This window comes from Petromyzon marinus, chromosome 69, assembly GCF_048934315.1.
Source record: "Petromyzon marinus isolate PM22_M1 ecotype Great Lakes invasive population chromosome 69, UKy_Petmar_22M1.pri1.0, whole genome shotgun sequence".
NCBI classification, from domain to species: domain Eukaryota; kingdom Metazoa; phylum Chordata; class Hyperoartia; order Petromyzontiformes; family Petromyzontidae; genus Petromyzon; species Petromyzon marinus.
The window spans coordinates 5,006,314-5,022,451 of record NC_133735.1 but is presented as its reverse complement, the minus strand read 5'-3'; the positions used below and the strand labels follow the sequence as shown (position 1 = coordinate 5,022,451).

The following is a 16,138-nucleotide window of genomic DNA, read 5'->3' as shown; positions in this document are numbered from 1 at the left end:
CAAGGCGGAGGCAGATTTATTGTACGCGGAGCGAGAATTCCCGAGGCCCTAATCTGCGGGAAAAATCAGCGGATGGCACGGTCGGAGTGCATCCATATTATATATGTATTATAAATAAACTGTATTATACATCATCTGTATTATACATCATCTGTATTGTATATAATCTGTATTATACATCATCAGTATTATACATCTTTGATATCTGATCTGTATTATATGTATCTATATTATATCATCTGTATTATGTCATCTCGTGTATCAATCGTCTCTAATATATGTAATCTATATTATATATCATCTATATTATAAATCTATATTATTTATCACCTATTGTGTTTACCCTTTGTTTTTTACGAGATTTAGCCAGGTAAGAGTGATGCAGCGAGCGGTGGTGGCGATGGTGGCGGTAGTGGCGATGGCGTGTCACCCACGGTACCCAGCGTGTCACCCAGCGTGTCACCCGCAGTACCCAGTGTGTCACCCGCGGTACCCAGCGTGTCACCCACGGTACCCAGTGTGTCACCCGCGGTACCCAGCGTGTCACCCAGCGTGTCACCCGCGGTACCCAGCGTGTCACCCAGTGTGTCACCCAGCGTGTCACCCGCGGTACCCAGTGTGTCACCCAGTGTGTCACCCGCGGTACCCAGTGTGTCACCCAGTGTCACCCACGGTACCCAGCGTGTCACCCAGCGTGTCACCCACGGTACCCAGTGTGTCACCCACGGTACCCAGTGTGTCACCCAGCGTGTCACCCACGGTACCCAGCGTGTCACCCAGTGTGTCACCCACGGTACCCAGCGTGTCACCCAGCGTGTCACCCACGGTACCCAGTGTGTCACCCAGCGTGTCACCCAGCGTGTCACCCACGGTACCCAGTGTGTCACCCAGCGTGTCACCCGCGGTACCCAGCGTGTCACCCAGTGTGTCACCCACGGTACCCAGCGTGTCACGCAGTGTGTCACCCACGGTACCCAGTGTGTCACCCAGTGTCACCCACGGTACCCAGTGTGTCACCCAGTGTGTCACCCACGGTACCCAGCGTGTCACCCACGGGGGCAAGTGCTGTTAGCGAGTAGCAGCGCCTACGAAGGCTACCGGCACTGTGGCACGCAGAGGGGGTGGGTGGCCAGCACCACGCCCGGCCGCCTTTGTCTCCCCCGTTCGCGATGTTTACCGCCGAGTCTACCTAGGGGAGGACCAGGACCGGTTCAGATGATCGCTGCCGTGAGCGGCAATCGAATTCTGGTGTCTCGCCCGGTTCGTAGCACAGCCCGCCACTACACCACTGGGTGGGTGAGTGGGTGGGTGAGCGATTTGAGTGGGTGGGTGAGTTGGTGAGTGAGTCGGCGAGTGGGTAAGTGTGTGGATGGGTGAGTGGACTCAAGAGACCCATAGAGATACATCGACTCATAGAGACCCATAGAGATTCATTAACTCACAACCGCCATTCACCACTAAGTGGCGGTGACGTCACCACGACGCTTGTGCCAGGCTATGTGCACCTTGAGGCCACGTGAAGTGTCGAACGCCCGCTGGCAGGAGGTCACGGGGCAGACCCAGGTGCCACGGGTCGACTGACAGATCACTGGCTGGTGCACCACCTGTGCCCCCTACTGTGCCAACCTGCTGTGCTTTAGCCACCCGGCACTCCGCTCGTTGTTGTGAGCGTCGCTCCTCCGCCCTCCGTTGTTGTTGGAGGGCGACTGCCTCCAACTGCCCAGTAGCATCCTTCACGAGCCTCCTCCACAGAGGCCGATCTTGACACCGCTGGTACCAGTCATCAGCAAGTCCACTCAGCTCCACGTCCTCCTGTACCACGTCACTCCATCTCTTCTCTAGCCCGTGCCGTGCCTGTTTAGCCCCCTCGATCCGACCGAACAAAAGCTGTTTGGGGAATGCGGTGATTGGGCATGCGGGCTGCATGACCCAGCCAACGCAGCCTTGCCTGCCGGAGGAGCTCACCGATGGGACCTTGCCCAGATCTTTCGAGGATTTGTGAGCTCCTCACACAATCCAGCCTGGTTAAACCCAGGATGGATCGTAGGCAGGCTAGCCTAAATGTTTCTAACCGGCGAAGATGTTCCATTAGGGGGGTCCACGTTTCGCAAGCATAGAGGGAGGGAATGACCATGGCCGAGAAGACCTGAAGCTTTGTGCGGAGCGACAGACCAGGTATCCACGCAGTGTTATGCAACCGATGAAAAGATAATGCCGCTCGACTGATTCGGAGTGAGACCTCTGTTGTTAAACAAGAACCGGTCATGACCACACTGCCCAGGTATGGGAAACTCTCCACAACTGCCCCATCACCGATTGGGAGTTGTGGGGGTGGAGTGTCCACTGTGATCTCTACATTGGGTCAAACTTAACGTCTCTTAATGTTTGACGGCTTGTGCACCAGATCTTATTTATTCACGATGTACTTGCAAAAAAATCCGCAGACTACCTGCTGCTGGATCTCCTCTCTGTTTCAAAGAACAAATTTGACCTCAGGTCTTCGCTCATTTACCAGCTTCACATTCCCCTATTGCCGTACAAAAACCGGAGGAAGGGCCTTTGCTATTGATGCCCCCAGAGTCTGGAATGCTATTACCAATCAACTGCAACTTGGATCGCTACCAATGAGATCTTCTCTAAAAACTGCTCTAGAGGAGTTGTACACCCCTAGCTGCCACTGCTATTCATTGGCGTAAAATAAAATGTTTTGCTCCGGATGACGCTGCAAAGTATTATCTGTGTGTTTGATTTCGCGTGCTGATCTTATAGGTGCATTGAAAAATGTGATACTCCGACTGATGCTTCTGTTGTTGTGGAGTAACTCATGCAGCCAGCTATGGCTCTAGGATTTGGTGTTACATGTTATTAATGTAGTTTATTGTAAAAATTCGGTCACAGTCCCTGTGATCACTGCTACGTTACAATTATGGCTTTAGTTTTTGGTGATTTGGAAAACGTTTTTTTGGTTTGGACACGTTTGTTTTGTTGTAGTTCGGAGTTAGACTGATGGCCTTAATCTAAGTTTTCTTGTGGTTGTTGTTGTTTGACTTGCATCCCACTAAAATGTTTTTGCACACAGCGTTGGTGTACGGTGCTTTTTTCAGGAATATTTTGCTGTTTCTTTCATGGATTTTCTGTTTGCACAGTCACATAGTCACTTTAAGATGTTGGTTTTTTGTTTGTTGTGGTTGCACCCGATTCAAGAGCCGAATGGCTCACAGGGCTATACCAAAATAAATAAACTGAAAACTGAAAAACTGGTACAAAATACCCAGGAGGCATGTGCTTAGTTTTGGTGGGGCTGATGGTAAGGCCCCACCTCTTAGTGGCACGCTCCAGTCTCAGCAGCAGCGCCTCCAACTCCTCCTCTGAATGAGCAGCTATTACCAAATCATCGGCATACATAACGTGGTTGAGCAATTGGGAGCCATCCCTTGACCGCACCCGGGCATCGATCAGCCTCCCATTGTATCTGTACCAGATGGTACGCACGCACACACGCACACATACACACACAAAGACAAAGATCCCCTGTATAGCCTTTAACAGACTGTTGGGGCAAGTGCTCTCCCCACACGCGCGCGCATACACACACAAACCCTCGCTCCCACCTCCACCCCATCAACACCACAGGAAAAAAAACACCTCCGGGCGCTAATACCCCAACAAGCATTTACATATTATAGGGTCTTTCTGTAACGTCACGTTGATAGGTTCGTAGAAAATAACAAACAAAAACATTTAACTTTGAACCGATCTACGTGACTTTACAGAAAACACCCAAGAAAATTAATTCCTGCAGTCACGAAAGCTTTAAGTCAAGATTTATAAGCATATATATGTGTGCGTGTGTGTGTATGTGTGTGCGTATGTGTGTGTGCGCGTATGTGTGTGTGCGTATGCTTGTTTGGTACGGTACACACCATCTGTATGTGTACCGTACCATGTATATGTGTGTACTAGTAGTGGTGGTACTAGTAGTGGTGGTGGTACTAGTAGTAGTAACAGTACTAGTAGTAGTTGTGGTACTAGTAGTAGTGGTGGTACTAGTAGTGGTAGTAGTGGTGGTGGTACTAGCAGTGGTGGTGGTACTAGTAGCAGTAGCGGTACTAGTAGTAGTAGCGGTACTAGTAGTAGCAGTACTAGTAGCAGCAGTAGTACTAGTAGTACTGTAGTAGTAGCAGTGATGAGAAGGATAAAGTGGTGGGACTGTTACTACCACTACCGTCACCGTCACTACCACCGCTACCGCCACCACCACTACCGTCACCACCACTACCGTCACCACCACTATCGTTACCACCACTACCGTCACAACCACTATCGTTACCACCACTACCGCCACCACTAAAGTCACAACCACTATCGTTACCACCACTACCGCCACCACTACCGTCACAACCACTATCGTTACCACCACTACCGTCACCACCACTACCGTTACCACCACTACCGCCACCACTAAAGTCACAACCACTATCGTTACCACCACTACCGCCACCACTACCGTCACAACCACTATCGTTACCACCAATACCGTCACCACCATTACCGTTACCACCACTACCGTCACCACCACTACCGTCACCACCACTACCGTCACCACCACTACCGTCACCACCACTACCGTCACAACCACTACCGTCACAACCACTATCGTTACCACCACTACCGCCACCACTACCGTCACAACCACTATCGTTACCACCACTACCGCCACCACTACCGTCACCACCACTACCACTACGCACACTGCCGCTGTAACGGGGGGGGGGGGTGAGCGTGAACACCGCTGTGACCTCCGCTCTGTGACCTCCGCTCTGTGACCTCCGCTCTGTGACCTCCGCTCCAGGGAAATTTAGTTGCCCAGGTCCATACGGCAGACAGCCGTTTCAATACGGGACAGGTATAATTAGTAGTGTATAGTGCAGTGTATAGTATATGGTAGTGTAGTGTATAGTGTATGGTAGTGTAGTGTATAGTATGGTAGTGTAATGTATAGTGCAGTGTATAGTATATGGTAGTGTAGTGTATAGTGTAAGGTAGTATAGTGTATAGTATGGTAATGTAGTGTGTAGTGTACAGTAGTGTAGTGTATAGTAGTGTATAGTGTAGTGTGTAGTATAGTGTATAGTATGGTAGTGTAGTGTGTATAGTGTACAGTACTGTAGTGTATAGTAGTGTAGTGTATAGTATGGTAGTGTAGTGTATAGTGTAGTGTATAGTATGGTAGTGTAGTGTATAGTATGGTAGTGTAGTGTATAGTATGGTAGTGTAGTGTATAGTATGGTAGTGTAGTGTATAGTGTAGTGTATAGCATGGTAGTGTATAGTATGGTAGTGTAGTGTGTAGTGTAGTGTATAGCATGGTAGTGTATAGTATGGTAGTGTAGTGTGTAGTGTAGTGTATAGTATGGTAGTGGTGTGTAGTGTAGTGTATAGCATGGTAGTGTATAATATGGTAGTGTGTAGTGTAGTGTATAGCATGGTAGTGTATAGTATGGTAGTGTAGTGTGTAGTATGGTAGTGTAGTGTATAGTGTAGTGTATGGTATGGTAGTGTAGTGTATAGTATAGTAGTGTATAGTATGGTAGTGTAGTGTGTAGTGTAGTGTATAGCATGGTAGTGTATAGCATGGTAGTGTATAGTATGGTAGTGTAGTGTATAGTATGGTAGTGTAGTGTGTAGTATGGTAGTGTAGTGTATAGTGTAGTGTATAGTATGGTAGTGTAGTGTATAGTATGGTAGTGTATAGTATGGTAGTGTAGTGTGTAGTATGGTAGTGTAGTGTGGAGTGGAGTGTATAGCATGGTAGTGTATAGCATGGTAGCGTATAGTGTAGTGTAGTGTATAGCATGGTAGTGTATAGTGTAGTGTAGTGTGTAGTGTAGTGTGTAGTATGGTAGTGTAGTGTATAGCATGGTAGTGTATCGCATGGTAGTGTAGTGTATAGTGTAGTGTATAGCATGGTAGTGTATAGTATAGTAGTGTATAGCATGGTAGTGTGTAGTGTAGTGTACACGATGAACGTGGAGATTCAAAAGGGCACAAGGTGACCAACAAGGTCAGAATTGATCTGTAATAAAGTGGGGCACCGACGAGGAGTTTGCCGGCTGTGCGGTGACGCGCCGCAGCGCCGGTGACGCGTCGCAGCGCCGAAGGGCGAGGGCTCGCCACACACGCCAGGCCCCTTGCCGTTATAAAGTAGGACAGCGACACGCGAAGACCCCCACCGTGACACGTCCGCCCTCCCGCTCGTCCCGCACGCTCGCCCTCCCCGTCCCGCTCGTCCGCCCGCTCGTCCGCCCGCTCGTCCGCCCGCTCGCCCGCCCGCTCGCTCGTCCGCTCGTCCACCCGCCTCCCCCCACCCCACCCCCGAAGCTGCCAGTGTTAAGACAGCAGCAGCGAAAATGCCTCGTTTGTTCTGGTGACAAAAGACCCGGAAAGTAGCCAATGCCTGTGTGGTGTGTGTGTGTGTACACGTATGTGTGTGTGTACACGTGTGTGTGTGTGTGTACACGTGTGTGTGTGTACACGTGTGTGTGTACACGTGTGTGTGTGTGTACACGTGTGTGTGTGTACACGTGTGTGTGTGTGTACACGTGTGTGTATATGTGTGTGTGTGTGTACACGTGTGTGTGTGTGTACACGTGTGTATACATGCACAGATACACACAGGTGTGTGTATGCATGAACAGGTACACACACACACAGGTGTGTATACATGCACAGATACACACACACAGGTGTGTATACATGCACAGACACACACATATACACAGGTACACACACACAGGTGTGTATACATGCACAGATACACACACATACACAGGTACACACACACAGGTGTGTATACATGCACAGATACACACACATACACAGGTACACACACACAGGTGTGTATACATGCACAGATACACACACATACACAGGTACGCACACACACAGAGCTGTGTACATGCAAAACGATTTTAAAAACCATCCCCTAAAGCAACGTGCGTTACGCACAAACAACAGCCCGTGTATGTGTGTGCGTGCGTAAAGGTGTACATTTATATAGGTGTGTGTACGTATCTGTGTGTGTACGTATCTGTGTGTGTACGTATCTGTGTGTGTACGTACCTGTGTGTGTACGTATCTGTGTGTGTATGCATGGAGGTTGAACGTCTTTCGCACCGTACGTAGCCAACCGTGCAAATCTCTTTTAGTATATCCGTGCGTGTGTCTGTGTGTTAGTGTGTGCGGCTGTGTGTATCTGTGTGTCTCTATCTCTCTGTCTGTGTGTTAGTGTGTGTGTCTGTGTGTATCTGTGTGTCTGTATCTCTGTCTGTGTGTATGTCTGTGTGTTAGTGTGTGTGTATCTGTGTCTGTATGTATCTGTGTGTCTGTGTGTTAGTGTGTCTGTGTGTTAGTGTGTGTGTGTGTCTGTGTGTGTCTGTGTGTATCTGTGTCTGTACGTATCATAGTGTATGTATCACTATGTCCGTGTGTATCTATGTTTGTGTGTACGTATCTCTGTGTCCGTGTGTGTGTCTATGTTTGTGTGTGTCTGTATGTAGCTTCACGTCTGTGTGTCTCTCTGTCTGTGTGTGTCTATGTCTGCGTGTGTCTGTGTGTCTATCTGTCTGTGTGTCTCTGTGTCCGTGTGTGTGTCTACGTCTGCGTGTGTCTGTGTGTCTCTCTGTCTGTGTCTCTGTGTCCGTGTGTGTGTCTATGTCTGCGTGTGTCTGTGTGTCTATCTGTCTGTGTCTCTGTGTCCGTGTGTGTGTGTCTATGTCTGCGTGTGTCTGTGTGTCTCTCTGTCTGTGTGTCTACGTGTATGTGTGTGTCTATGTCCGTGTCTACGTGTGTCTGTGTGTGTCTGTGTGTGTCTCTGTCTGTGTGTCTCTCTGTCTGTGTGTCTATGTGTGTGTGTGTCTAAGTCTGTGTGTGCGTGTCTCTATCCCTGTGCCTGTGCGTGCGTGCCTGTGCATCTGTCCTCGTGTCTTTCTCTCCCTCTGCATCATCCCCGCCGCCACCACCGCCACGAATCACAACATCATTGTCGTCATCGTCGTCATCATCGTCGTCATCGTCGTCGTCATCGTCAGCATCGTCATCAGCGGCGCTAGCGATATCCATTCTCCTCGTCGCTCGAGCTGTCGTCCAGGTCTCCGTAGCCTCCGTACGACGCCCCCTTCCCCGCTCTACCGCCACCGCCGCCGGCACCGCCGCCGGCACCGCCGCCGGCACCGCCGCCGCCGTTACTGCCAGACGACGGCGGCGACACCGCGCCGCCCGACGGACACGGCACGGACGCCCGGCTTCCCGGCGACGCGACCGCCGCCCCCGGCCCTCCCCCGCCGCGACCGCCGTCGGCACCGCCGTGACCGTCACCGTGACCGTCGCCGTCGCCGTCCAGGTGCCCCTGGAAGCAGGCGTCGCACACGCGCAGCGGCTGCGGCGACAGCAGCGGCAGCGCCAGGCGGCGCGTCGAGCAGCCGCCGCACACCACGAGGCCGCACTTGCGGCAGTGGTGCCGCCGGTTGATGGGCGTGAATCGCGAGCGGCGGCACCGCATGCACGCGTCCGCCTTGTAGTCCGGCACCCACGCCGCCGCCGGGCCGGCGCCACCGGCGCCGCCGACGCCGCCGACGCCGGCGCCGACGCCGCCGCCGGCCGCCGACCGCAGCTCCTCGGCGCGCCGCGCCACGTGGCTCATCCACTCGGTCTTCTCGGCGGCGGTGGAGGCGAAGACGCGGAACGATTTGCCGGCGGTGCGGATCATCCAGCCGTTGCGGAGGTCGCCGTCGTCCTCCACCGCCTCGACGGTGACGCCGGCTAGGGGCAGGACCCGCTGGCGCACGTACAGCTTCTTGTTGAGGACGATGGCGCCGTAGACGAGGACGTCGTTGAAGAGGAAGAACTTCTTCGGCTGCGGCCCCCGCCGGCACATCTTGGTGAGGATGCCCTCGCCCATGAGGACGCGGCCGGGCGCCGAGAGGGGCCGCCCGGCCGAGCCGAAGCAGTTTTCCACCTCGCCGATTCGCTGGCGGTTCAGCTCGCTGTCCACCATGGCGGTGGTGGTGGCGGTGGTGGTGGGTGGCTGCGGTGGGATGGGGTGGGATGGGGTGGGATTGGTTTGGTTAGGGTTGGGTGGGTCGGTGGGTTGGGTTGTGTGGGTGGGTGCGTTGTGTGGGTGGGTGAGTGGTGTGGGTGGGTGAGTTGGGTTGCGTGGGTGAGTGGGTTGTGTGGGTGAGTGGGTTGTGTGGGTGAGTGGGTTGTGTGGGTGGGTGGGTTGTGTGGGTGGGTGGGTTGTGTGGATGGGTGGGTGGGTTGTGTGGATGGGTGGGTGAGTTGGGTTGTGTGGGTGGGTGGTGTGGGTGGGTGGGTTGTGTGGGTGAGTGGGTTGTGTGGGTGGGTGGGTTGTGTGGGTGGGTGGGTGGGTTGTGTGGGTGAGTGGGTTGTGTGGGTGGGTGGGTTGTGTGGGTGGGTTGGGTTTTGTTGGGGTTGTGTGGGTGAGTGGGTTGTGTGGGTGGGTGAGTTGGGTTGTGTGGGTGAGTGGGTGAGTTGGGTTGTGTGGGTGGGTGGGTTGTGTGGGTGGGTGGGTTGTGTGGGTGGGTGAGTTGTGTGGGTGGGTGGGTTGTGTGGGTGGGTTGGGTTTTGTTGGGGTTGTGTGGGTGAGTGGGTTGTGTGGGTGGGTGAGTGGGTTGTGTGGGTGGGTGAGTTGGGTTGTGTGGGTGGGTGAGTTGGGTTTTGTTGGGGTTGTGTGGCTGGGTGGGTGAGTGGACAGGTTTGGTTAGTGTTGTGTGGGTGGGTGAATGGATGAGTTTGGTTAGTGTTGTGTGGGTGGGTGAGTGGGTTGGATTGTGTGGGTGGGCGGGTGGCTGGGGTGGGTGGCTGGGGTGGGTGTTTGAGTGGAATGGGTGGTAGAGTGAATGGGTGGGTGGGTGAGTGGGTGGGTGAATGGGTGGGTGGACTGGCTGGGTGAGTGGGTGGGTGAGTGAGTGGGTGGACTGGCTGGGTGAGTGGGTGGGTGAGTGAGTGGGTGGACTGGCTGGGTGAGTGGGTGGGGTTGTGTTGTGTTGTGTAGGTTGGGTGAGTGGGTGGGTGAGTGGGTGGGTGGGTGAGTGGGTGGGTGGGTGAGTGGGTGGGTGGGTGAGTGGGTGGGTGGGTGGACTGGCTGGGTGAGTGGGTGGGGTTGTGTTGTGTAGGTTGGGTGAGTGGGTGGGTGAGTGAGTGGGTGGACTGGCTGGGTGAGTGGGTGGGGTTGTGTTGTGTTGTGTAGGTTGGGTGAGTGGTTAAGTGGGTGGGTGAGTGAGTACGATGGATGGGATGGTGGGAGGAGTCCCCCCACTACCTGCTGGTGGGGAGAGGGGAGAGAGGAGAGAGCGGTGGAGAGAGGGAGCAGGATTCTCATGGAACACGACGGGACACGTTCAGAGGCGTCGCTGTACGAACAAACGGGGAGGGAGGGTGGAGAGGCGACTGAATGGCTAAAGTTATAATCGTAGGGAGGAGGTAATTGGATCAGATCTAAGTATAGTGGAAGATGGTGGTGGTGTGTGGTGTAGTGTGTGTGGTGTGTGTGGTGTGTAGTGTGTGTGGTGTGTAGTGTGGTGTGGTGTAGTGTGTGGTGTGGTGTAGTGTGTGGTGTGTAGTGTGTGTGGTGTGTGTGTGTTGTGTGTGTGGTGTGCGTGTGTGTAGTGTGTGTGTGTAGTGTGTGTGTGTAGTGTGTGGTGTGTGTGTATTGTGTGTGTGGTATGTGTAGTGTGTGTGTGTGTAGTGTGTGGTGTGTGTGTCGTGTGTGTGTATTGTGTGGTATGTGTAGTGTGTGTGTGTGTAGTGTGTGGTGTGTGTGTCGTGTGTGTGTATTGTGTGCGTGTTTGGCAGGAGTCCGCCAATGCTGTTACTCACAAGAGCTATCTATAGCGAGCTACCAGAGCCGGGTGTGACTAGGTGTGACTGTGTGTGTAATGTGTGTGTGTAATGTGTGTGTGTACTGTGTGTGTGTACTGTGGTGTGTCGTGTGTGTGGGGTGTGTACTGTGTGTTGTGTGTACTGTGCGTGTGTACTGTGTGTGTGTGTACTGTGGTGTGTGTGTGTAGTGGTGTGTGTGGGGTGTGTGTACTGTCTAAGTGGTGTGTGTACTGTATGTGGTGTGTGTACTGAATGTGGTGTGTGTACTGTGTGTATACTGTGTTTGTAATGTATGTGGTGTGTGTGTGTACTATGTGTGTGTGTGTGCTGTGTGTGTGCTGTGTGTGTGTGCTGCTACTCACAAGAGCTATCTATAGCGAGCTAAGTGCGCTGTGACGAGGTGTGACTGTGTGCGAATCTACATGCTTCCACACGCCTGCGTACCTGTGCGCGTGTGTCTGAGTGTGTCTGTGTGTCTGTGTAAGTGTGCGTGCGTGTGTGTCTGTCCGTTTGCTACAGCAGAGGTGTAGGGAATTCCAACAAGACCTACATCTCTGCTGTATTGACCTGGTCAAGGCCTATGATACCATCAGTAGGTCTGGGCTCTGGGTTGTTCTTCGTGCTTTCGGAGTCCCTGACCGACTGCTCACGATCATTAAGGACCTTCATGATGGTGAGCAGGCCCGGGTAAAACTACGTGGCCGGGAGCCAGAGCCATTCCCTGTACACCTTGGGGTGCGACAGGGATGTCCTCTGGCTCCCACATTATTTAACATCTATTTTGACCACGTAGTTTGTGAAGCCTTCAATAGCTGTACCGGGGGAATCTCCATATAGTACAGATATAATGGGAGGCTGATCGATGCCCGGGTGCGGTCAAGGGATGGCTCCCTATTGCTCAACCACGTTATGTATGCCGATGATTTGGTAATAGCTGCTCATTCAGAGGAGGAGTTGGAAATGCTGCTGTTGAGACTGGAGCGTGCCACTAAGAGGTGGGGCCTTACCATCAGCCCCACCAAAACTAAGCACCTGCCTGGGTATTTTGTACCATCGGACACTCCACCCCCACAACTCCCAATCGGTGATGGGGCAGTTGTGGAGAGAGTGGAGAGTTTCCCATACCTGGGAAGTGTGCTTATGACCAGCTCCAGTTTAACAGCAGAGGTTTCACTCCGAATCAGTCGAGCGGCAATATCTTTTCATCGGTTGCGTAATGCTGTGTGGAAGCTACCTGGTCTGTCGCTCCACACTAAGCTTCAGGTCTTCTCGGCCACGGTCATTCCCTCCCTTCTCTACGCTTGCGAAACGTGGACCCCCCTAATAGAACATCTTCGTCGGTTAGACACATTTAGGCTGGCCTGCCTACGATCCATTCTGGGTTTAACCAGGCTGGATTGTGTGAGGAGCTCACAAATCCGTGAAAGATCTGGACCAAGCCCCATCGGTGAGCTCCTCCGGCAGGCAAGGCTGCGTTGGCTGGGCCATGTAGCCCACATGCCCAGCCACCGCATGCCGAAACAGCTTTTGTTCGGCCGGATTGAGGGGGCTAAACGGGCGCAGCACAGGCTAGAGAAGAAATGGAGTGATGTGGTACAGGAGGACGTGGAGCTGAGTGGGCTTGCCGATGATTGGTACCAGCAGTGTCAAGATCGGCCTCTGTGGAGGAGGCTCGTGAAGGACGCTACTGGGCAGTTGGAGGCAGTCGACCTACAACAACGGAGGGCGGAGGAGCGACGCTCATAACAACGAGCGGAGCGCCGGGTAGCTAAAACACTTCACGTGGCCTCAAGGTGCACATAGCCTGGCACAAGCGTCGTGGTGACGTCAATACCACGAAGTGGCGAATGGCCGCTGTTGTTGTTGTTGTGTGTAACTACGTGTGTATCTACGTGTGTTTGTACGTTTGGAGCAATAGTGTAGCGGTTAGCGCTACGCTGCGCTATGAACCCGGCGACCCGAATTCAATTCCCGCTCACGGCCAACACCACCAGTGACGATTATCAGAACCGGTCCTGGGCCTCCCCTAGGTCGACTCAGCCTCAAGTGGTTACCTGGTGTAACGGGGTGTAGTAAACATCGCCACTGGGGAGACAAAGGCGGCCGGGCGTGGTGCTGGCCACCCGCTCCCTCGTGTGCCATTCCGGCCTTCATAGGTGCTCGCTAACAGCACTTGCCCCTACAGCCCTGCTAGAGGCTACACGGGGCACCTTTGTCTTTGTGTTGCCTTGAGGCCTAGGCGAAGATGAAGCAATTCATGCACCACCTCATCATTCACCATCACCTCATCATTCACAATCACCTCATCATTCACCATCACCTCATCATGCACCATCACCTCATCATCCACCATGACCTCATCATGCACCATCACCTCATCATCCACCATCACCTCATGATCCACCATCACCTCATCATCCACCATCACCTCATCATCCACCATCACCTCATCATTCACCATCACCTCATCATTCACCATCACCTCATCATCCACCATCACCTCATCATCCACCATCACCTCATCATTCACCATCACCTCATCATCCACCATCACCTCATCATTCACCTCATCATCCACCATCACCTCATCATTCACCTCATCATCCACCATCACCTCATCATCCACCATCACCTCATCATCCACCATCACCTCATCATCCACCATCACCTCATCATCATCCACCATCACCTCATGCACCATCACCTCATAATCACCTCATGATCCACTATCACCTCATGATCCACCATCACCTCATCATCCACCATCACCTCATCATTCACCATCACCTCATCATCCACCATCACCTCATCATCCACCATCACCTCATCATCCATCATCACCTCATCATCATCCACCATCACCTCATCATCCACCATCACCTCATGCACCATCACCTCATAATCACCTCATGATCCACCATCACCTCATCATTCACCATCACCTCATCATCCACCATCACCTCATCATTCACCATCACCTCATCATCCACCATCACCTCATCATTCACCATCACCTCATCATCCACCATCACCTCATCATCCACCATCACCTCATCATTCACCATCACCTCATCATCCACCATCACCTCATCATTCACCATCACCTCATCATTCACCATCACCTCATCATTCACCATCACCTCATAATCACCTCATCATTCACCATCACCTCATCATCCACCATCACCTCATCATTCACCTCATCATCCACCATCACCTCTTCTTCCTCCTCAGGCTCAACCTTTCCCTTCCACCCCCCACTCCCCTCACCTCGTCCCAGACTCTCACACCCACCTCGTCCACCACTCCCCTCGTCCACCACTCCCCTCGTCCACCATTCACCTCCTCCACCACTCACCTCGTCCACCACTCTCGTCCACCATTCCCCTCACCTCGTCCCCCACTCCCCCCACCTCGTCCACCACACCCCTCACCTCGTCCCCCACTCCCCTCGTCCACCACTCCCCTCGTCCACCATTCACCTCGTCCACCACTCCCCTCACCTCGTCCACCACTCCCGTCTACCACTCTCGTCCACCACTCCCCTCACCTCGTCCACCACTCCCCCCACCTCGTCCACCACTCCCCCACCCCCTCACCTCGTCCACCACTCCCCTCACCTCGTCCACCACTCGCCTCACCTCGTCCACCACTCCCCTCACCTCGTCCACCACTCCCCTCACCTCGTCCCCCACACTCCTCACCTCGTCCGCCACCCCTCACCTCGTCCCCCACTCCCCCCCACCTCGTCCGCCACTCCCCCCACCTCGTCCACCACTCCCCTCACCTCGTCCCCACTCCACTCACCTCGTCCACCACTCTCCTCACCTCGTCCCAGACTCTCACACTCACCTCGTCCGCCACCCCCCACCTCGTCCCCCACTCCCCCCACCTCGTCCCCCACTCCCCTCACCTCGTCCACCACTCCCCCCACCTCGTCCACCACTCCCCCCACCTCATCCACCACTCCCCCCACCTCGTCCACCACTCCCCCCACCTCGTCCACCACTCCCCCACACTCCTCACCTCGTCCGCCACTCCCCCCACCTCGTCCGCCACTCCCCCCACCTCGTCCGCCACTCCCCCCACCTCGTCCGCCACCCCCCCCACCTCGTCCGCCACCCCCCCCACCTCGTCCGCCACCCCTCACCTCGTCCGCCACTCGCCCACTCCCCTCACCTCGTCCCCCACACCCCTCACCTCGTCCGCCACCCCTCACCTCGTCCACCACACTCATCACCTCGTCCACCACTCCCCCCACCTCGTCCACCACACTCCTCACCTCGTCCGCCACCCCTCACCTCGTCCCCCACTCCCCCACTCCCCTCACCACTCCCCCACACTCCTCACCTCGTCCGCCACCCCTCACCTCGTCTCACTCCCCTCACCTCCTCAATTTGTTGAACTTCTTCTGGGTGACGAGGAGGGGGGCCGCCGCACCTCTGGGAGGGGGAGGGTGGTCACGTGCGTGGGGACGTCATCACGCACGGAGCGCGAGCGCGATGACATCAGCGCGCGCGTGACGAGCGTGGCGACGTCATGCCGCCGCCACCCAGCCCCCTCCTGCCCCTCCCTCTCCTGCTGCCCCGCCCCCTCCTGATGCCCAGCCCCCTCCTGCCCCTCCCTCTCCTGCACCCGCCCCCTTCTGCCCACCCCCTACCGGCCTACCCTCTCCTTCCTGGCCCCTCCCACCCCCTCCTGGCCCCTCCCTCCTCCCCTCTCACACCCTCCCCCCCCGCGCGATACCTGCGTGATGACGTCACCCTCCGGAAGCGCGTGTGCACGAGGACGCCTCTCTCCGGAAGCGTGTGCGTATCGACGTCACCCTCCGCACGAACGTGTGTGACGACGTCACCCTCCGCACGCGCGAACGTGCGTGACGACGTCACCCTCATCGCGAGCGTGCGTGACGACGTCACCCTCCGCACGCGCGTGTGCGTGACGTCAACCGGCGGCGGTTGATGACGTTAACCCCCCACCACTCTCCGCCTTACATTTGAAGTCCCCTTAGGCAATATGGCGGAGATGACGTCACGTCCGCCGGATGGTACATTTGCATAAAAGGGTGGATCAAAGGTCAGGACACAGGGGTTGTTATTATACAGGGTGGCCCACAAGTCAGGACACATAGGGGTTGTTGTTGTACAGGGTGGCCCAAAAGTCAGGACACATAGGGGTTGTTGTTGTTGTTGTGCAGGGTGGCCCACAAGTCAGGACACATAGGGGTTGTTGTTGTTGTT

The 16,138-nt window shown here is 54.5% G+C and overlaps 1 protein-coding gene across 4 annotated transcripts; it reads right to left on the bottom strand.

The window, feature by feature from the left end:
* Positions 1–15,459, bottom strand: LOC116938007 (pleckstrin homology domain-containing family F member 2-like). Of its 4 annotated transcripts, none has more exons than XM_076055149.1 (3): positions 15,268–15,459; positions 10,339–10,429; positions 1–9,084 (listed from the first exon to the last, which is right to left on the bottom strand). In XM_076055149.1, exons 2-3 carry the CDS (start codon positions 10,396–10,398, stop codon positions 8,107–8,109), a joined length of 1,038 nt encoding a protein of 345 aa, XP_075911264.1. In that variant the 5' UTR covers positions 10,399–10,429; positions 15,268–15,459; the 3' UTR covers positions 1–8,106. The 4 variants fall into 4 exon arrangements, with proteins under 4 accessions (XP_075911264.1, XP_032801059.2, XP_075911265.1 ...); XM_032945168.2 differs by having other exon boundaries at positions 15,287–15,459; XM_076055150.1 differs by lacking the exon at positions 10,339–10,429.
* Between the last annotated feature and the right edge of the window lie 679 nt (positions 15,460–16,138).